The 22,303-nt window shown below is 53.0% G+C and overlaps 1 protein-coding gene across 2 annotated transcripts; it reads right to left on the bottom strand.

The window, feature by feature from the left end:
• Positions 1–3,586: 3,586 nt before the first annotated feature.
• Positions 3,587–12,811, bottom strand: LOC132808889 (arylamine N-acetyltransferase, pineal gland isozyme NAT-3-like). 2 transcript variants are annotated; one of them, XM_060822304.1, is made up of 2 exons: positions 12,629–12,811; positions 3,587–4,646 (listed from the first exon to the last, which is right to left on the bottom strand). In XM_060822304.1, exon 2 carries the CDS (start codon positions 4,643–4,645, stop codon positions 3,791–3,793), a length of 855 nt encoding a protein of 284 aa, XP_060678287.1. In that variant the 5' UTR covers position 4,646; positions 12,629–12,811; the 3' UTR covers positions 3,587–3,790. The 2 variants fall into 2 exon arrangements, with proteins under 2 accessions (XP_060678287.1, XP_060678288.1); XM_060822305.1 differs by lacking the exon at positions 12,629–12,811 and adding an exon at positions 12,497–12,505.
• Positions 12,812–22,303: the final 9,492 nt, after the last annotated feature.

Genomic DNA, 22,303 nt, shown 5'->3' with positions numbered 1-22,303 from the left:
CGAGCCCCACCGGGACTCAACAAATAGCGCCTCCCGAATCGGCCATCGCTGCCCTTTAGAAAGGGCGAGGGGAGGGGACGCCGTTGACCCTGATCACTGGAACCATGGTGTGCTTTGGTCTCCGGACTCAATACGCCATTGTTTGTGTTCAGATTCGAGCTCTGAGTTCCATGGGCCCCTGTTACATGCTCCTCTCTGCTAGATGTCCCAGTGAGGAGATTCCACCCCTCCGAGCATGAGCGTTACCACAGTGCTCCTCAGGTGGGTCTCACAGTCACCCCATCTCTCTCTCTCAGGCTACCTGTTGTTGCCTTGACCTTTCTCTTTTCTTGCTCATTTAGTCCCTCTGACTCTCTCACACTGTCTCTCACAGATTCCAGTCTGTAACTCCCTCCCGGGGAGTTGTTATTCTGTATATAAACCACACTGAACCCCTCGATTAGATTCCAGTCTGTAACTCCCTCCTGGGCATCTGTTATTCTGCATATAAACCACCCTGAACCCCTCGGTTAGATTCCAGTCTGTAACTCCATCCCGGGTATCTGTTGTTCTGTATATAAACCACCCTGAACCCCTCGATTAGATTCCAGTCTGTAACTCCCTCCCGGGTATCTGTTATTCTGTACATAAACCACCCTGAACCCCTTGATTAGATTTGAGTCTGTAACTCCCTCCCGGGTATGTGTTATTCTGTATATAAACCACCCTGAACCCCTCGATTAGATACCAGTCTGTAACTCCCTCCCCGGGTATCTGTTATTCTGTATATAAACCACCCCGAACCCCTCGATTAGATTCCAGATTGTAACTCCCTCCCAGGTATCTGTTATTCTGTGCATAAACCACCCCAAAATCCTCGATTAGATTCCAGTCTGTAAATCCCTCCCGGGGAGCTGTTACTCTGTATATAAACCACCCCGAACCCCTCAATTAGATTCCAGTCTGTAACTCCCGCCTGGGTATCTGTTATACTGTATATAAACCCCCAGAACCCCTCGATTAGATTCCCGACTGTAACTCCCTCCCCGGGTATCTGTTATTCTGTATATAAACCACCCCAAACGCCTCGATTAGATTCCAGTCTGTAACTCCCTCCCGGGTATCTGTTATTCTGTATATAAACCACCATGAACCCCTCAATTAGATTCCAATCTGTAACTCCCGCCCGGGTATCTGTTATTCTGTATATAAACCACACCGAACCCCACGATTAGATTCCCGACTGTAACTCCCTCCCGGGTATCTGTTATACTGTATATAAACCACCCCGAACCCCTCGATTAGATTCCCGACTGTAACTCCCTCCCAGGTATCTGTTATTCTGTATATAAACCACCCCGAACCCCTCAATTAGATTCCAGTCTGTAACTCCCTCCCAGGTATCTGTTATTCTGTATATAAACCACCCTGAACCCTTCAATTAGATTCCAGTCTGTAACTCCCTCTCGGGGTATCTGTTATTCTGTATATAAACCACCCCGAACCCCTCGATTAGATTCCAGTCTGTAACTCCCTCCCGGGTATGTGTTATTCTGTATATAAACCACCCTGAACCCCTTGATTAGATTCCAGTCTGTAACTCCCTCCCGGGAGCTGTTATTCTGTATATAAATCACCCTGAGCACCTTGATTAGATTCCAGTCTGTAACTCCCTCTCGGGTATCTGTTATTCTGTATATAAACCACCCCGAACCCCTCGATTAGATTCCAGACTGTAACTCCCTCCCAGGTATCTGTTATTCTGTGCATAAACCACCCCAAAATTCTCGATTAGATTCCAGTCTGTAACTCCCTCCCGGGTATGTGTTATTCTGTATATAAACCACCCTGAACCCCTTGATTAGATTCCAGTCTGTAACTCCCTCTCGGGTATCTGTTATTCTGTATATAAACCACCCCGAACCCCTCGATTAGATTCCAGACTGTAACTCCCTCCCGGGTATCTGTTATTCTGTATATAAACCACCCCGAACCCCTCGATTAGATTCCAGTCTGTAACTCCCTCCCGGGTATGTGTTATTCTGTATATAAACCACCCTGAACCCCTTGATTAGATTCCAGTCTGTAACTCCCTCTCGGGTATCTGTTATTCTGTATATAAACCACCATGAACCCCTCGATTAGATTCCAGTCTGTAACTCCCGCCCGGGTATCTGTTATTCTGTGCATAAACCACCCCAAAATTCTCGATTAGATTCCAGTCTGTAACTCCCTCCCGGGTATCTGTTATTCTGTATATAAACCCCCCTGAACCCTTCAATTAGATTCCAGTCTGTAACTCCCTCTCGGGGTATCTGTTATTCTGTATATAAACCACCCCGAACCCCTCGATTAGATTCCAGTCTGTAACTCCCTCCCGGGTATGTGTTATTCTGTATATAAACCACCCTGAACCCCTTGATTAGATTCCAGTCTGTAACTCCCTCCCGGGAGCTGTTATTCTGTATATAAACCACCCTGAGCACCTTGATTAGATTCCAGTCTGTAACTCCCTCTCGGGTATCTGTTATTCTGTGCATAAACCACCCCAAATTCTCGATTAGATTCCAGTCTGTAAATCCCTCCCGGGGGCTGTTATTCTGTATATAAACCACTCTGAACTCCTCGATTAGATTCCAGACTGTAACTCCCTCCCAGGTATCTGTTATTCTGTATATAAACCACACCGAACCCCTCGATTAGATTCCAGACTGTAACTCCCTCCCGGGTATCTGTTATACTGTATATAAACCACCAGAACTCCTCGATTAGATTCCAGTCTGTAACTCCCTCCCCGGGTATCTGTTATTCTGTATATAAACCACCCTGAACCCATCTATTAGATTCCAGTCTGTAACTCCCTCCCGGGGTATCTGTTAGTCTGTATATAAACCTCCCTGAACCCCTCGATTAGATTCCAGTCTGTAACTCCCTTCCAGGTATCTGTTATTCTGTATATAAACCACCCTGAACCCCTCGATTAGATTCCAGTCTGTAACGCCCTCCCGGGGTATCTCTTATTCTGTATATAAACCACCCCAAACCCCTCGATTAGATTCCAGTCAGTAACTCCCTCCCAGGGATCTGTTATTCTGTATATAAACCCCCCGAACCCTTCAATTAGATTCCAGTCTGTAACTCCCTCTCAGGGTATCTGTTATTCTGTATATAAACCACCCCGAACCCCTCGATTAGATTCCAGTCTGTAACTCCCTCCCGAGCATCTGTTATACTGTATATAAACCACCCTGAACCCCTCGATTAGATTCCAGTCTGTAACTCCCTCCCAGGTATCTGTTATTCTGTATATAAACCACCCTGAACCCCTCGATTAGATTCCATTCTGTAACTCCCTCCTGGGTATCTGTTATTCTGTATATAAACCACCCTGAACCCCTTGATTAGATTCCAGTCTGTAACTCCCTCCCAGGTATCTGTTATTCTGTATATAAACCACCCCGAACTCCTCCATTAGATTCCAGTCTGTAACTCCCTCCCGGGTATCTGTTATTCTGTATATAAACCACCCCGAATCCCTCCATTAGATTCCCGACTGTAACTCCCTCCCAGGTGTGTGGTTTTTCCGATATAAATCCCGGACTGTTGGTTCGATTCCAGTTGGGTTTAATCGATGACGAAGCCAGCATTGGCGTGTGCGCTACAACAACAACTTTCATTCAGCAACCGCCGCCCACGCACTTTTATTCGAATTCGCTGTCCGCGGGTGATGGAAAGGGCTGGGTCTGGGAGGAGAGGGTGCCGTAACAGCCATCTCCCTCCCCCCCCGTTTCCCCCCCACCTAAATTCTGGCTCAGGGCCCTTCCTCTGGGGGGAGTATGTCCTCGTCCTTGGGTATAAGCCTGTTTGTGAGGACAATTCCAAACCGCTCCTTCAGGACCTGTGGTATCTCCTCATCTGTCAGCTCCCTCGTGGCCTTGCGGTCTCCGTCGGCATTGAACTCCGTCTCGATGAGGCGATGCCCCATGTAGGTGACCAGCCCACCGGGCAGGTGGAGGCTACAGAAGGACTTGCAAACAAAGATGGAGCTGGTGGAAATCTGGTGGTAACGGCACATGGCCCCGAAGTCACACCAGGCCCGGGGCTCTGTGCTGAATAGATAGAGGGTGGCGCTGGGTTCGTCCGTCGGCCCTTGGCAAGAGAGCGGGTAGCGCCGCAGTCGCCAGTCCCCCTCGCCCCCTGCCAGCTGGAGGTGGAAGAGCCCGTTCTCCTGGCGCTCCAGGTGGCCGTCCTCCAGGGGCAGGGGCCAGCGAAAGGCATTCCCGAATCCCACGTCGCAGAGCCATCGGCGGTGCCCGCCCTCGCCCGCCGTTGCCACCAGCAGGAGGAGGTGGTCTTTGGGCGGGCCCGGCTGCTGGGTGATAGCGTTGCGGACCCGGCCGGAGACCAGCTGGACCTGGTAGCCCAGGGCTTGCAGAAGCCAGGAGAAGAGGCCATTCAGCTCGTAGCAGAAGCCCCCCCTCCTCTGGACGACCACCTTCTGGTACACGGCGGGCAGAGCCAGCTCAATGCGCTCCCCGCAGTGGATGGCCAGGCTGCCGAAGGGTACTGCCAAGAGGTGCTGCCGATGAATAGCCTTAAGGTTGTCCAGCGATGGCTCCGTCGCCCCCCTGTAGCCAATACGGGACAGGTACTCGCTGGCGTCCATCCTACAGGGAGAGGAAAGGGGGTAGATCACAGAGTCATCGATCACAGACCCTTCGGTCCAACTCCTCCATGCTGACCCAGATATCCTCAACCCAATCCGCTCCTGTTTGCATAAGTATCCCTTCCTATTCGTGCCCCCCCCCCATCCAGATGCCCTTTTAAATGCCACGACTGTACCCTTTTGATCGGTGTGCCATTCTGTCTGGACGTCCCACTAACTGGTGTGGCAACTGCACCGTTCAAGATCGGAGACGGTCACAGAGAGAGCGGGGAACTCGCACAATCCCAAAGGCCGACCTCCCCTCTGTCTCCCAGGCCCCCCGCTGTCAGGGAAAGGCCGCCAGCGTTCTCAAAGCTCCATCCCGCGTTCTTCCCGAACCTCTCCCGTCAGGGAGAGCCTGAACACAGGCACTGGCCAGTTTCTACCCTCCTGTTGTTAGCGTACTGAATGGACTCACAAACTCTTAACATTCGCCTGTCCCCGTGATTTTGGTTTTGCCGCTGTTTACCTATTACTTACATATCTACGCTACGCCACTCTGTATCTGGCCTGCTCCGCAATACAAAACTTTTCACTGTGCCCCGGTACACGTGACAATTCAGTTCAACTCATATAATGTGGCAAAGGTGGGGTGCGTGCTGGGAATAAGAAGAAAAGGTGACCGGACAGTGAGGGGGAAACTGAAGACTGTAAGAATCACCGAAGGTAACATCACTGGGGGGGAAGGCCAGGCAGAGAGGAGATGAAAGCAAAAGATCTGAAGGTCTTAGAAGGCATATGCTTCAACGCAAGGAGTATGGTGGGTAAGGGTAGACTAACCTATTGGTGCCTGGGAATTTGTTGTTATTGCGGTCGCTAAAGGAAGGGCATGATTGACAACTAAATGTTCCAGGATATAGATGCTTCAGATAGGACAGGGAGGGAAGTAAAAGATGGCGGGGGGGGAATGGAGTTGCATTACTAGTCAGGGATGACCTCTGTGCTAAAGGAGAACTTGACAATAGACAATAGGTAGGCCATTCTGCCCTTCGAGCCAACACCACTATTCATTATGATCATGGCTGATCATCCTTAATCAGTATCCTGTTCCTGCCTTATCCCCATAACCCTTGATTCCACTATCCTTGAGAGCTCTATCCAACTCTTTCTTAAATGAATCCAGAGACTGGGCCTCCACTGCCCTCTGGGGCAGAGCATTCTACACAGCCACCACTCTCTGGGTGAAGAAGTTTCTCCCCATCTCTGTCCTAAATGGTCTACCCCGTATTTTTAAGCTGTGTCCTCTGGTTCAGCACTCACCCATCAGCGGAAACATGTTTCTTGCCTCCAGAGTGTCCAATCATTTAATAATCTTATACGTCTCAATCAGATCCCCTCTCAGTCTTCTAAACTCAAAGGGTATACAAGCCCAGTTGCTCCAGTCTTTCAGCGTAAGGTAGTCCTGCCATTCCAGAAATCGACCTCGTGATCCTACGCTGCACTCCCTCAATAGCCAGAATGTCTTTCCTCAAGTTTGGAGACCAGAACTCAGTACTCCAGGTGTGGTCTCACCAGGGCCCTGTACAGCTGCAGAAAGACCTCTTTGCTTCTATACTCAATCCCTCTTGTTATGAAGGCCAGCATGCTATTAGCCTTCTTCACTACCTGCTGTACCTGCATGCTTACCTTCATTGACTGGTGTACAAGAACACCCAGATCTCTCTGTACTGTACTAAATGGAATCAATTTAGGTAGTAATCTGCCTTCCTGTTCTTGCCACCAAAGTGGATAACCACACATTTATCCACATTAAACTGCATCTGCCATGCATCTGACCACTCATCTAACCTGTCCAGGCCACCCTGTAATCTCTTAACATCCTCCTCGCATTTCACCCTGCCCCCCAGCTTAGTGTCATCAGCAACGAGGCATTACGGTTAGAGCTGAGAAATAAGAAGGGTACAGTTACATTGGTGAGCGTGAGGTAGGAGGACACATAAGACAACAGATTATTGAAAAGACGGAGAGGCAACAGAGTGGTGGTGATGGGGAGATTTTAATTTCCCCAACACTGACTGGGACACACTCAGTGTCAGAGGTCTGGATGGGGCAGAATTTGTAAGGAGCGTCCCGGAAAGCTTTCTAGAGCAGGATGCCAGTAGTCTGACGAGGGGAAGGGGCCATATTGGACCTGGTGTTGGGGAACAAGCCAAGCCAATTGGTAGAAGTTGCGGTGGGGGATTTCTTTGGGAATAGTGATCACAATTCTAGAATAGTCATAGACAAAGGTGAGAGTGGTCCTGAAATAACTTTAGCGCGCAAAATTAAGGAGAATCCCAAGGCCTTTTATTCAAATACAAGAGGGTAACTAGAGAAAGGGTTGGTCCACTAAAGGATAAGGAAGGGAGGTTGACTTGCTCCTGAGAAAACCGGTGAGATTCTCAATGATTATTTTGTTCACTGAGGAGAGGGACATGATGAATGTTGAGATTAGAGATGGAAGTTTGTTTACTCCTGATCACGTGAACATCAGGAGAGTAGATGTGTTGGGTAGGCTAAAGGATATTAAGGTGGTCAAATCTCTAGGACCAGATGGGATCTATCCCAGGTTGCTGAGGGAGGCGAGAGGGGAAATAGCTGGGGCCCTGACCGATATCTTTGTGGCATCCTTAAACACAGGTGAGATGCTGGAGGACTGGAGGATAGCTTATGCTGTTCCCCCTCTACAAGAAGGGTAGTAGGGATATTTCAGCTAACTACAGATCAGTGAGCCTCACTTCAGTGGTGGGAAAGTTGCTGGAGAAGGTACTGAGGGATAAAATCCAGTTATACCTGTAAAAGAATGGGCTGATCAGTGATAGGCAACACGGTTTTGTGCGGGGGCAGATCGTGCCTTCCCAACTTAGTAGAGGTCTTTGAGGAAGTGATCAAGTTGATAGAGGAGGAAGGACTGTTGATGTCAAACACAGGGACTTGAGTAAAGCTTTTGATAAGGCTCCCCATGGTAGACTAATGGGGAAAGTAAAGTCCCATGGTGTGCAGGGTGTTCTAGCTGGGTGGGTAAAGAACTGGTTGAGTATCAGGAGACAGAGAATAGGACGTTTCTCAAAATGGAGATAGGTGACCAGTGGTGTTCCACGGGGGGTCAGTGCTGGGGTTGCTGTTGTTTGTAATATACATCAGTGATCTGGGAGAGGTTGGTCTGATTGGTAAGTTTGCAGATGACATAAAGATTGGCAGAGTGGCAGAACGCATCAGGGACTGGCAGAGAATACAGGGGGACATAGATAGACTGGAGAGTTGGGCGCACAAGTAATGCATTTTGGGGAGTCTAATTCTAGAGCGAACGATAATATAAATGGAAGAGCTTTGGGAAAAGTTGATGAGCAGAGAGATCTGGGAGTTGAGGTCCGTTGTACCCTATAGGTGGCTGCACAGAGGGATAGAGTGGTCAAGAAGGCTTTCATCAGATGGGGTATTGAGTATAACAGCTGGCAAGTCTTATCAAAACTGGAACAAGACGTTGGTTCGGCCACATTTAGGTGTCCAGTTCTGGTTGCCCCATTACCAAAAGGTTGCGGACACTTTGGAGAGGGGGCAGAGGATGTTGCAAGGTGCGCGAGCTACGAAGAGAGGTTGAGTGGGGTTAGGTTTGTTTTCACTGGGGAAAAAAAAGGAAATTGAGGGCAGATGGGAGGTAAGCAAAGGGGGATAGAGACCAGCTTTGTCGGAGGGTGAAGGGATTCAATAGCAAGAGATCACACGTGCAAGGTGAGAGGTGAAAAGGTTAAGGGGGATAGAGTTTACACAGAGAGTGGTAGGGGGCCTGAAACGCTTTCTCAGCAGAGGGGGTAGAGGCAGGTATGGTAGATTTATTGACGGGGTGTCTGGACAGATGCAGGAGGTGGGGAGCAGGTTTAGACAGTGGATTCGAATCATCTCAGGCTTGGAGGGTCAATGGGCCTGTTCCTGGGCTGTAAATGTCTTTGTCCTTCATTCAATCCACCACATCCTCGGTCCACATACGTATCACCCTCTGTGTGAAAAACATCGCCCCTTTGATCCCTTTTATGTCTTTCCCCTCTCACCCGAAACCTATGCCCCTCTAGTTCTGGACTCCCCCACCCCAGGGAAAAGACTTTGTCTATTTACCCTATCCATGTCCCCCTCATGATGTTATAAACCTCTATAAGGCCACTCCCTCAGTCTCCCCCACCCCAGGGGGAAAAGACCTTGTCTATTTACCCTATCCATGCCCCCCTCATGATGTTATAAACCTCTATAAGGTCACCCCCTCAGTCTCCCCCACCCCAGGGGGAAAAGACCTTGTCTATTTACCCTATCCATGTCCCCCTCATGATGTTATAAACCTCTATAAGGTCACCCCTCAGCCTCCGACACTCCAGGGAAAACAGCCCCAGCCTGTTCAGCCTCTCCCTGTAGCTCAAACCCTCCAACCCTGGCAACATCCTTGTAAATCTTTTCTGAACCCTTTCAAGTTTCCCAACATCTTTCTGATAGGAAGGAGACCAGAATTGCACGCAATATTCCAACAGTGGCCCCTAACCAATGTCCTGTACAGCCGCAACATGACCTCCCAACTCCTGTACTCAATACTCTGACCAATAAAGGAAAGCATACCAAACACCTCCTTCACTATCCTATCGACCTGCGACTCTACTTTCAAGGAGCTATGAACCTGCACTCCAAGGTCTCTGTGTTCAGCAACATCAGCGCACATTGGGTGTGGCAAAGTCCCCTTTTCCTGGCACCACCCCTCCCTTCATCTGACCAATAAGAAGGTGGTAGTTTGGAGCCAATTTCCCAAGAGTCTGGAGTCATCTATAACCATAATCCATGAGGGAATGGTACCCAGTGGTAAGTTGGTGAAGGGATGATGGGTGTTACACAAAGAATCAATGGTGCCCATTGGGCCCTGCAGTGATCCTTCCCCCCCTCTCCCAGTGGGATCAAGGCAGTCTGTGGTTGTCATTTGTAGCTTCACGCCTGCCAGACCACCCCCAGAACCATTCAGCTACCTGCCCTCTTCCAGAGTCAGGCCCCTCACACATCGATCACCTGAGTGTGAGCTGGTAACTGACAAATATCACTCATGCCGTATAGCTGTCAAGCAATGACCACCTCCAATGAGAGAGAGAATCTAACCATCGCCCCCTTGACATTTAGTGGTGTTACCGTAACTGAATCCCCCCTCCCCCCCACTATCAACATCCTGGGGGTTCCCATTGAGAATGAATCCAACCATCGCCCCCTTGACGTTCAATGGTGTTACCATCACTGAATCCCCCTCACCCCCACTATCAACATCCTGGGGGTTCCCACTGAGAGAGAATCTAACCATCGCCCCCTTGACGTTCAATGGTGTTACCATCACTGAATCCCCCTCACCCCCACTATCAACATCCTGGGGGTTCCCACTGAGAGAGAATCTAACCATCGCCCCCTTGACGTTCAATGGCGTTACCATCACTGAATCCCCCCCTCCCCCCCACTATCAACATCCTGAGGGTTCCAATTGAGCAGAAACTGAACTGGGACCCAGCCCCATATCAATCCTGTGGCTACAAGAGCAGCAAGTAACTCTCTCCCCTGACTCCCCACCCCCCCCCCCCCCCCCCCCCCCCCCCCCCCCTCACAAAGCCTGTCCTACCATCAACAAGACAGGAGTGAGGAGGGTGAGGGAATACCCACCCCCCATTTGCCCTGAATGGGCGTAGCTCCAGCAACCCTCGAGACGCTCCATATCGTCCGGGACACTGCGAGCACCCCTCCCCTTCCATCCCGCGCTGGCCCCCACCTTCCGTACCCACTCCCTCTTGACCTCCAGCATCTACTGGCCGCACTGTGTACCGTCTACAAGATGCAATGACAGCACCATTTGAATCTGCCACCCCTTACCCCCTACCAGGGGCAGCCGGTGCAGAGGAATACCAGCCCCTTGCAAATTCTCCTCCAAGACCCCCCCACATCCTGGCTCAGCTGACCTACCCAGGGACAAAATCCTGGAACTCCCTCCCTAACAGCATTGTGTACCTACACCCACACACTGGGCTGTAGGGGTGGAGTACTTCAAGATGGGGATAAGGAGAGATTTAACGACAGGAGATAAAATTAGATCAGTCAAGTGAAAACAACACCCATCTTTTTCAATTAGAGACGAAAGGGACACTCTGTACGGGAACATATTGTCCCTGAGAGCTCCAGGAATACATTGCAAAAGATCAGGGTCAACGCTGAGGGAGCGGGCACTGTGGGAGGGTCAGCGCTGAGGGAGTGGGCACTGTTGGAGGGTCAGCACTGAGGGAGCGGGCACTGTTGGAGGGTCAGTGCTGAGGGAGCGGGCACTGTCAGTGATTAGATTAGATTAGATTACTTACAGTATGGAAACAGGCCCTTCGGCCCAACAAGTCCACACCAACCCGCCGAAGCGCAACCCACCCATACCCCTACACTTATCCCTTACCTAACACTACGGGCAATTTAGCATGGCCAATTCACCTGACCCGCACATCTTTGGACTGAAATGTCAGAGCTAAGGGAGTGGGCACTGTCAGTGGTCAGCGCTGAGGGAGTGGGCATTGTTGGCGGGTGAGCGCTGAGGGAGCGGGCACTGTTAGTCTCTCTCACTCTCTCTACCCCCAGTCTCTCCCCAGTCTCTCTCTCCTTCTCCCAGTCTCTTTCTCCTCAATCTTTCTCCCTCCCCCCAGTCTCGCTCTCTCTCGCTCTCTCCTCAGTCTCTCTCTCTCTCTCTCCCCCCAGTCTCTTTCTTTCTCCCCCCCAGTCTCTCTCTCTCTCTCTCCTCAGTTTCTCTCTCTCACTTCCCCCCCCAGTCTCTCTCTCTCTCCCCACCCAGCCTGTCTCTCTCACTCTCTCACTTCCCCCAAGTATCTCTTTCTCCCCCTCAGTCTCTCTCTCTCTCTCTCTCTCACCCCACCCAAGTCTCTCTCTCTCTCTCTCTCTCTCCCCTACCCAGTCTCTCTCTCTCTCTTCCCCCAACCCAGTCTCTCTCTCACTTCTCTCTCCTTCCCCCCCACCCGGTCTCTCTCTCTCTCTCACTCCCTCCCCCACCCAGTCTCTCTCTCTCTCTCTCCCCCCCACCCAGTCTCTCTCTCTCTCTTTCTCTCTTTTTCCCAACTCAGTCTCTCCCTCTCTCTCCCCTCCAGTCTCTCTTTCTCTCCCCCAGTCTCTCTCCCCCTCTCTCTCCCCCAGTCTCTCTCTCTCTCCCCTCCCCCAGTTTCTCTCTCTCTCCTCCCCAGTCTCTCTCCCCTTCTCTCTCCCCCAGTCTCTCTCTCTCTCTCTTTCTCCCCCCAGTCTCTCTCTCTCTCTCCAAGTCTCTCTTTCTCCCCCTTTCTCTCCTCAGTCTCTCTCTCTCCCCCCCCAAGTCTCTCTCTCCCCCCAGTCTCTCTCCCTCTCTCTCCCCCAGTCTCTCTCTCCCTCTCTCTCTCCCCCCTACAGCCTCTCTCTCCCCTTCCCCCAGTCTCTATCTCCCCCTCTCTCTCCCCCCCAGTGTCTCTTTCTCTCTACCCCCCAAGTCTCTCTCTCCCCCTCCCCCAGTCTCTCTCTCTCTCCCTCTCTCTCTCTCTGCCACAGTCTCTCCCCCTCTCTCCCCCAGTCTCTCTCTCTCTCTCCCTCCCCTACCCACCCAGTCTCTCTCTCTCTCTCTCTCTCCCCCACCCCGTCTCTCTCTCTCTCTCCCTCCCCCACCCAGTCTCTCTCTCTCTCTCTCTCTCTCTCTCCCCCCCTCTCTCTCCCCCCCAGTCTCTTTCTCTCACACACACACCCCCTACCTCCGTCCCTGTGCTCTCTCTGCCTGCCTCGCAGTCTGTCAGAGATACTGTACACATATTTGACCTCCTGGGCTCCAGGCTTCACACTGTTCTCTCTCTCTCCCCCAGTCTCTCACACACACACCCCCTACCCCCCTCCCTGTGCTCTCTCTGCCTGCCTCGCAATCTGTCAGAGATACTGTACACATGTTCTGACCTCCTGGGCTCCAGGTTTATGCTGTTCTTCCCTCACCCTCCTCTCGAAGCGGGTGAGGGAAAGGAAAGGCCCTATGCCTGATGCTGGGTCAGCTCGAATACGCAGTGCTCCTATCTAGAGCGGAACGACCGCTCCAAAACAGTGACACTTCCTGCATCAAGCGCGGAGAGCTCATTCCATCCTGGCCCCACACTCTCCCACTCACTGTCTCCCTCTCCCTCTCCCTCCCACTCACTGTCTCCCTCTCCCACTCACTGTCTCCCTCTCTCTCTCACTCACTGTCTCCCTCTCTCACTCACTGTCTCCCTCTCTCTCTCACTCAGTCTCCCTCTCCCACTCACTGTCTCCCTCTCTCTCTCAGTCTCCCTCTCCCACTCACTGTCTCCCTCTCTCTCACACTCAGTCTCCCTCTCCCTCTCCCTCCCACTCACTGTCTCCCTCCCTCTCCCTCTCCCTCCCACTCACTGTCTCCCTCTCCCACTCACTGTCTCCCTCTCTCTCTCACTCACTGCCTCCCTCTCCCACTCACTGCCTCCCTCTCCCACTCACTGTCTCCCTCTCTCTCTCACTCACTGTCTCCCTCTCCCACTCACTGTCTCCCTCTCCCTCTCCCTCCCACTCACTGTCTCCCTCTCCCTCTCCCTCCCACTCACTGTCTCCCTCTCTCTCTCACTCACTGTCTCCCTCTCCCACTCACTGTCTCCCTCTCCCTCTCCCTCCCACTCACTGTCTCCCTCTCCCACTCACTGTCTCCCTCTCCCTCTCCCTCCCACTCACTGTCTCCCTCTCTCTCTCACTCACTGTCTCCCTCTCCCACTCACTGTCTCCCTCTCCCTCCCACTCACTGTCTCCCCCTCCCACTCACTGTCTCCCTCTCTCTCTCACTCACTGTCTCCCTCTCCCACTCACTGTCTCCCTCTCTCTCTCCTCACTGTCTCCCTCTCCCACTCACTGTCTCCCTCTCCCTCTCCCACTCACTGTCTCCCTCTCCCTCCCACTCACTGTCTCCCTCTCCCTCCCACTCACTGCCTCCCTCTCCCACTCACTGTCTCCCTCTCCCTCCCACTCACTGTCTCCCTCTCCCTCCCACTCACTGTCTCCCTCTCCCACTCACTGTCTCCCTCTCTCTCTCACTCACTGTCTCCCTCTCCCACTCACTGCCTCCCTCTCCCACTCACTGTCTCCCTCTCTCTCTCACTCACTGTCTCCCTCTCCCACTCACTGTCTCCCTCTCCCTCTCCCTCCCACTCACTGTCTCCCTCTCCCACTCACTGTCTCCCTCTCCCTCCCACTCACTGTCTCCCTCTCTCTCTCACTCACTGTCTCCCTCTCCCACTCACTGTCTCCCTCTCCCTCCCACTCACTGTCTCCCCCTCCCACTCACTGTCTCCCTCTCTCTCTCACTCACTGTCTCCCTCTCCCACTCACTGTCTCCCTCTCTCTCTCCTCACTGTCTCCCTCTCCCACTCACTGTCTCCCTCTCCCTCTCCCACTCACTGTCTCCCTCTCCCTCCCACTCACTGTCTCCCTCTCCCACTCACTGTCTCCCTCTCCCACTCACTGTCTTCCTCTCCCTCCCACTCACTGTCTCCCTCTCCCTCCCACTCACTGTCTCCCTCTCCCACTCACTGTCTCCCTCTCTCTCTCACTCACTGTCTCCCTCTCTCACTCACTGTCTCCCTCTCTCTCTCACTCAGTCTCCCTCTCCCACTCACTGTCTCCCTCTCTCTCTCAGTCTCCCTCTCCCACTCACTGTCTCCCTCTCTCTCACACTCACTGTCTCCCTCTCCCTCTCCCTCCCACTCACTGTCTCCCTCCCTCTCCCTCTCCCTCCCACTCACTGTCTCCCTCTCCCACTCACTGTCTCCCTCTCTCTCTCACTCACTGCCTCCCTCTCCCACTCACTGCCTCCCTCTCCCACTCACTGTCTCCCTCTCTCTCTCACTCACTGTCTCCCTCTCCCACTCACTGTCTCCCTCTCCCTCTCCCTCCCACTCACTGTCTCCCTCTCCCACTCACTGTCTCCCTCTCCCTCTCCCTCCCACTCACTGTCTCCCTCTCTCTCTCACTCACTGTCTCCCTCTCCCACTCACTGTCTCCCTCTCCCTCCCACTCACTGTCTCCCTCTCCCTCCCACTCACTGTCTCCCCCTCCCACTCACTGTCTCCCTCTCTCTCTCACTCACTGTCTCCCTCTCCCACTCACTGTCTCCCTCTCCCACTCACTGTCTCCCTCTCCCTCCCACTCACTGTCTCCCTCTCCCTCCCACTCACTGTCTCCCTCTCCCACTCACTGTCTCCCTCTCCCTCTCCCTCCCACTCACTGTCTCCCTCTCCCACTCCCTCCCACTCACTGTCTCCCCCTCCCACTCACTGTCTCCCTCTCTCTCTCACTGTCTCCCTCTCTCCCTCCCACTCACTGTCTCCCTCTCCCTCCCACTCACTGTCTCCCTCTCCCTCTCCCTCCCACTCACTGTCTCCCTCTCCCACTCACTGTCTCCCTCTCCCTCTCCCTCCCACTCACTGTCTCCCCCTCCCACTCACTGTCTCCCTCTCCCTCTCCCTCCCACTCACTGTCTCCCTCTCCCACTCACTGTCTCCCTCTCCCTCTCCCACTCACTGTCTCCCTCTCCCACTCCCTCCCACTCACTGTCTCCCTCTCCCACTCCCGCCCACTCACTGTCTCCCCCTCCCACTCACTGTCTCCCTCTCTCTCTCACTGTCTCCCTCTCCCTCTCACTGTCTCCCTCTCCCTCCCACTCACTGTCTCCCCCTCTCTCTCACTGTCTCCCTCTCTCTCTCCTCACTGTCTCCCTCTCCCACTCACTGTCTCCCTCTCTCTCTCCTCACTGTCTCCCTCTCCCTCTCTCTCTCACTGTCTCCCTCTCTCTCTCCTCACTGTCTCCCTCTCCCACTCACTGTCTCCCTCTCCCTCCCACTCACTGTCTCCCTCTCCCTCCCACTCACTGTCTCCCTCTCCCACTCACTGTCTCCCTCTCCCTCTCCCTCCCACTCACTGTCTCCCTCTCCCACTCACTGTCTCCCTCTCCCTCTCCCTCCCACTCACTGTCTCCCCCTCCCACTCACTGTCTCCCTCTCCCTCCCACTCACTGTCTCCCTCTCCCACTCACTGTCTCCCTCTCTCTCTCCTCACTGTCTCCCTCTCCCACTCACTGTCTCCCTCTCCCTCTCCCACTCACTGTCTCCCTCTCCCTCCCACTCACTGTCTCCCTCCCTCTCCCACTCACTGTCTCCCTCTCCCTCCCACTCACTGTCTCCCTCTCCCACTCACTGTCTCCCTCTCCCTCTCCCTCCCACTCACTGTCTCCCTCCCTCTCCCACTCACTGTCTCCCTCTCCCACTCACTGTCTCCCTCTCCCTCTCCCTCCCACTCACTGTCTCCCCCTCCCACTCACTGTCTCCCTCTCCCTCTCCCTCCCACTCACTGTCTCACTCTCCCACTCATTGTCTCCCTCTCCCTCCCACTCACTGTCTCCCTCTCCCTCTCCCTCCCACTCACTGTCTCCCTCTCCCTCTCCCTCCCACTGTCTCCCCCTCCCACTCACTGTCTCCCTCTCTCTCTCACTCACTGTCTCCCTCTCCCACTCACTCACTGTCTCCCTCTCTCTCTCAGTCTCCCTCTCTCTCTCACTGTCTCCCTCTCCCACTCAGTCTCCCTCTCCCACTCACTGTCTCCCTCCCTCTCCCACTCACTGTCTCCCTCTCCCTCCCACTCACTGTCTCCCCCTCCCACTCCCTCCCACTCACTGTCTCCCCCTCCCACTCACTGTCTCCCTCTCTCTCTCACTGTCTCCCTCTCCCACTCACTGTCTCCCTCTCTCTCTCCTCACTGTCTCCCTCTCCCACTCACTGTCTCCCTCTCCCTCTCCCACTCAGTCTCCCTCTCCCTCCCACTCACTGTCTCCCTCCCTCTCCCACTCACTGTCTCCCTCTCTCTCTCCTCACTGTCTCCCTCTCTCTCTCACTGTCTCCCTCTCCCACTCACTGTCTCCCTCTCTCTCTCCTCACTGTCTCCCTCTCCCACTCACTGTCTCCCTCTCTCTCTCTCACTCACTGTCTCCCTCTCTCTCTCCTCACTGTCTCCCTCTCCCACTCACTGTCTCCCTCTCCCTCTTCCACTCAGTCTCCCTCTCCCTCCCACTCACTGTCTCCCTCCCTCTCCCACTCACTGTCTCCCTCCCTCTCCCACTCACTGTCTCCCTCTCCCTCTCCCTCCCACTCACTGTCTCCCTCTCTCTCTCTCACTCACTGTCTCCCTCTCCCACTCACTGTCTCCCTCTCTCTCTCTCACTCACTGTCTCCCTCTCCCACTCACTGTCTCCCTCTCCCACTCACTGTCTCCCTCTCCCTCTCTCTCTCACTCACTGCCTCCCTCTCTCACTCACTGTCTCCCTCTCTCTCTCACTCACTGCCTCCCTCTCTCTCTCTCACTGTCTCCCTCTCCCTCTCGGTCTCCCTCTCGGTCTCCCTCTCTCTCACCCACTGTCTCCCTCTGTCTCTCACTCACTGTCTCCCTCTCCCTCTCTCTCACTCACTGTCTCCCTCTCTCTCTCACTCATTCTCCCTCTCCCTCTCTCTGTCTCCCACTCATTCTCCCTCTCCCTCTCACTGTCTCCCTCTCCCTATCTCTGTTTCCCACTCACTGTCTTCCTCTCCCTATCTCTGTTTCCCACTCACTGTCTTCCTCTCCCTCTCTCTGTCTCCCACTCACTGTCTCCCTCTCCTTCTCCATCTCTCTGTCACTCACTCACTGTCTCTCTCTCCCTCTCTCTGTCTCTCACTCACTGTCTCCCTCTCCCTCTCTCTGTCTCTCATTCACTGACTCCCTTTCCCTTCCTCTGTCTCTCACTCACTGTCTCCCTCTGTCTCTCACTCACTGACTCCCTTTCCCCCTCTCTGTCACTCACTCACTGTCTCACTCTCCCTCTCTCTGTCTCCCTCTCTCTGTCTCCCACTGTCTCCCTCTCAGTCTTTCACCCACTGTCTCCCTCTCAGTCTCTCACTATCTCCCTCTCCCTCACTCACTGACTCCCTCTCCCTCTCTCTGTCTCTCACTCACTGTCTCCCTCTCCCTCTGTCTCTCACTCAGTCTCCCTCTCCCTCTCTCTCTGTCTCTCACTCAGTCTCCCTCTCCCTCTCTCTGTCACTCACTCACTGTCTCCCTCTCCCTCTCTCTGTCTCCCATTCACTGTCTCCCTCTCCCTCTCTCTGTCTGCCAGTCACTGTCTCCCGCTCCCTCTCTCTGTCACTCACTCACTGTCTCCCTCTCCCTCTCTCTGTCTCCCATTCACTGTCTCTCTCTCTCTCTCTCTCTGTCTCCCACTCACTGTCTCCCTGTCCGTCTCTCACTATCTCCCTCTCCCTGTCTCTCACTCACTGTCTCCCTCTCTCTCTCTGTCTCTCACTCACTGTCTCCCTCTCCCTCTCTCTGTCTCCCACTCACTGACTCCCTTTCCCTCCCTCTGTCTCTCACTCACTGTCTCCCTCTCCCTCTCTCTGTCTCCCACTCACTGTCTCACTCTCTCTGTCTCCCTTTCCCTCTCTCTGTCTCTCACTCACTGTCTCACTCTCCCTCTCACCCTCTCTCTGTCTCCCTCTCCCTCTCTCTGTCTCCCACTCACTGTCTCTCACTCACTGTCTCCTTCTCTCTCTCTCTCTCATTGTCTCTCTCTCTCTCTCTCTCACTGTCTCTCTGTCAGTCTCACTCTCTCCCTGTCTCTATGTCTTCTCCCCAACCCTTTTCTCTCTCTCTGAGTAGACTTTACCCTCCAGTGACTGGGAGAGGCTGTCTGTCTGTCTGTGTATCTGTTTGTCTACCCCTGTCCCCCTCCATGTCTCTCCCGCTCTCTGTATCTGTGTCTATCTGTCACTCCTCTCTCTCTGTCTCTATGCATCTCTCTCTCTCTGTCTCTCTCAGTTGCAATGTTGCTTTGAGCCCTCAATCTCTCTCTCTCTCTGTCCCTCTCTGTTCCATACTCTCTCTCTTTTCCTGTCTCTCACTCTCTCTCTCTATCGTTTTTTCTCTCTCTCTGTATACCTGATATTCTCTATCCCCTCTCTCTGACCCCTCATTCTCTCCCCCATTCCCCCCACACCATTCCATCTCTCCGTCCCTCTCTGACCTGGTGTCGCCTGTTCCTGAGGCCATCTCTTTGGGGAATGTTGGTGCTTTGGCCTTCCCTGTGTGCCAACACCAGCCTCTCCCAGTCACTGGAGGGTAAAGTCTACTCAGAGAGAGAGAGAGAGAGAGAGCGCGCGTAAGAGGTTGGTGGGGGGGGAAGAGAATGAGAGAGACAGACAGAGAGAGAGAGAAAGAGAGGGTGAGAGAGAGGGTAGGAGAGAGAGAGAGAAAGAGAGACAGATATAGACAGGATGAAAGAGAGAGATAGATTGACAGGGCGAGAGAGAGAGACAGACAGACAGACAGACAGACACAGAGAGAGAAAGAAAGGGAGAGAGAGAGAGAGAAGGAGAGACAGACAGATATAGACAGGATGAAAGAGAGAGATAGATTGACAGGGTGAGAGAGAGAGAGACAGACAGACAGACAGGGTGAGAGAGAGGGAGAGAGAGAGAGGCAAGGTGAGAGAGAGGAAGAGAGACAGGGTGAGAGAGAGGGGGGGAGACAGAGAGAGAGAGAGACACGCAGATAGGGTGAGACAGAGGAGGGGAAATACAGACAGGGTTGGGAGCAGATCGGGATAGGGTGAGAGAGATACACATAGAGGGCGAGAGAGAGACACACACGGGGTGAGAGAGACAGACCGACAGGGTGAGAGAGAGGGAGAGATAGACATACAGACAGGGTGAGAGAGAGGGAGAGATTCAGACAGGGTTGAGAGAGACAGACAGACAGAGTGTGAGTGAGTGTGTGAATGTGAGAGAGACACACACACAGATATGGTGAGAGAAGGATACACACAGAGAGAAGGATACACACAGACAGGGTGAAAGAGAGAAAAAAAAGAGAGAGGGGGATACACATAGACAGGGTGAGATTGAGAGAGGGAGAGAGAGAGAGAGAGGGAGTGACACATAGACAGGGTGTGTGTGTATGAGAGAGAAAGAGAGACAGAGACAGAGAGATAGGGTGAGGGAGAGCTTATCGGTCAGTGTATTGAGTGTGGGAGGTCATGTTGTGGCTGTACAGGACATTGGTTAGGCCACTGTTGGAATATTGCGTGCAATTCTGGTCTCCTTCCTATCGGAAAGATGTTGTGAAACTTGAAAGGGCTCAGAAAAGATTTACAAGGATGTTGCCAGGGTTGGAGGGTTTGAGCTACAGGGAGAGGCTGAACAGGCTGGGGCTGTTTTCCCTGGAGTGTCGGAGGCTGAGGGGTGACCTTATAGTGGTTTATAACATCATGAGGGGGGACATGAATAGGGTAAATAGACAAGGCCTTTTCCCCCTGGGGTGGGTGAGTCCAGAACTAGAGGGGCATAGGTTTAGGGTGAGAGGGGAAAGATATAAAAGAGACCTAAGGGGCAACTTTTTCCCCCAGAGGGTGGTACGTGTATGGAATGAGCTGCCAGGGGATGTGGTGGAGGCTGGTACAATTGCAACATTTAAGAGGCATTTGGATGGGTAAATGAATAGGAAGGGTTTGGGGGATATGGGCTGGGTGCTGGCAGGTGGGACTAGATTGGGTTGGGATTTCTGGGATAGCACGGACAGGTTGGACCGAAGGGTCTGTTTCTGTGCTGTACATCTTGATGACTCTATGAGAGACAGAGTCAGAGAGAGACAGCGGGAGAGAGAGTGCGAGGGAAAAGTGGTGAGGGAGAGAGAGGGAGGAAGAGCGTTTGAGACAGAGAAGAGAGAGAGAGAGACAGACAGACAGAGAGAGAAAGAGAGAGAGGGAGACAGAGAAAGTTAAAGCGAGACACTCACAAACAGAGACAGAGACAGATAGAGAGAGATAGAGAGAATGTGTGAGTGAGAGTGTCTTCTCCACCCTTCTCACCCCCACCTCTGTCTGCCCTCAGCTTCCTCAGCCTTGATGGACATGCATTTAACTAGCTCCTGAAGCCTCCCCTCAGGGAGGGGTGGTGCCAGTTCACTGGATGAAATGAAAAGTCTCTGATTGGGTGTGGGGAGAAAGTTGGGGATCGATCGAATGTCGATAAAGACATTTTCTCTCTCTCTCTCTCCCTCGCTTGTTCCTTCTCTCTCTCTTGCTTCCTCTCTCCCACCTCCTCTCTCCCTTCTCTTTGACTGTTATTTTGTCTGTCTGTTTCTCTCTCTATGTCCCGCTGCGTATTTGCGTCTCTCTGTCTCTGTCTCTCTTGCTGTCACCCTATCCCTTTTTCAGTTTGTTCAGTCTCTCTCTCTCTCTCTCTCTGCCTGTCTCATTTTCTCTCTCCCACTCTCTCCCTCTTTCTCTCCCTGTTCCTCTCTGACTCTACCACTCTGTCCCTCGCTCTGTCTGTCTGTCTCTTTCTCTTTATTACTCTTTTACTCTGTCCTTAGACTCTTTTTCTCTCTCACTCTGTCTCTCTCTCTCTCTTTATCCCTCTTTCACTCTGCTCATTACTATACCAGCCACTTCTCTCTCTGTCTCCCAGTGGGATCTAGAACGATGAGAGGGTCTGATTAGAGCATGCGATATCGAGGGCTGGTAGGACCGAGGCAGCAGGAAGAGGCCATTCTGCCCCTCCACCCTCCAACGCCATTTTTTGGAGAGACAGTTCCGAAGACTCACAGGAAAATCCCAACACTCCATATACAAAACGAACAAAATTCCCCGAATCTGGATTTTGCTCCAAAACTAATTGCAAAGGAGTTACAAAAAAGGGGGGAGAGGAGACCATTTTGAGATCAGGTTGTAGGCTGCCATATAATCCCACAACAAAATAGGTCCGAAAAAAAACCTGAGGCTCTCTCCGTGGCAACACCTCAGCCAATCAGCATCAACTTAGCAACTTATCTTCCCGCTTGTTGTGACTGTTTGAAATTTGATGAGTTTTCAGTAAAATTGGACGTTGCGCCAAGAAGGGAACACTGTTTAGCCAATGGTGCTTTGTACAGTAAAGGTCTCAAAGTTGCAAAATCTCAATGGGGCCTTTGCAAGCTGGAACTTTGGGGACCCGGATGGGTGATCTGCTGGAGATACGCAGACAAGGCCATAAGGCCTGGCTGTTACCACAAGGACAGATTGCTAATTTGGCCAAACAGCAAGGGGCACTACAGGACAATTTCCCCACAGTCAATCCACCCTAACCTGCACATCCCTGGGCACTACGGGACAATTTCCCCACGGCCAATCCACCCTAACCTGCACATCCCTGGGCACTACGGGACAATTTCCCCACGGCCAATCCACCCTAACCTGCACATCCCTGGGCACTACGGGACAATTTCCCCACGGCCAATCCACCCTAACCTGCACATCCCTGGGCACTACGGGACAATTTCCCACGGCCAATCCACCCTAACCTGCACATCCCTGGGCACTACGGGACCGTGCTCACGAGTAGGGTGGCGTGGGGATGCACAGCCTGCAACAGTAGTAGACCCGCCAATTCGAAGGGTATTTAAGTGCTAGGCATATGGATGAGAGTGGAATAGTGTGGGGGAGATGGGCCGAAGGGCCTGTACTGACCTGTAATGTTGCCTGGAGTGTTGTAATGTCCTCATTGATCGGCCTAACATGCG

The sequence above is a fragment of the Hemiscyllium ocellatum genome, assembly GCF_020745735.1.
Source record: "Hemiscyllium ocellatum isolate sHemOce1 chromosome 41 unlocalized genomic scaffold, sHemOce1.pat.X.cur. SUPER_41_unloc_9, whole genome shotgun sequence".
Lineage (NCBI taxonomy): Eukaryota > Metazoa > Chordata > Chondrichthyes > Orectolobiformes > Hemiscylliidae > Hemiscyllium > Hemiscyllium ocellatum.
This window is presented reverse-complemented; position numbering and strand designations above follow the sequence as displayed.

Excerpts from the sequence above, each read along its gene's own strand:
- LOC132808889 (XM_060822304.1), bottom strand. The coding sequence starts at position 4,645 with ATGGACGCCAGCGAGTACCTGTCCCGTATTGGCTACAGGGGGGCGACG.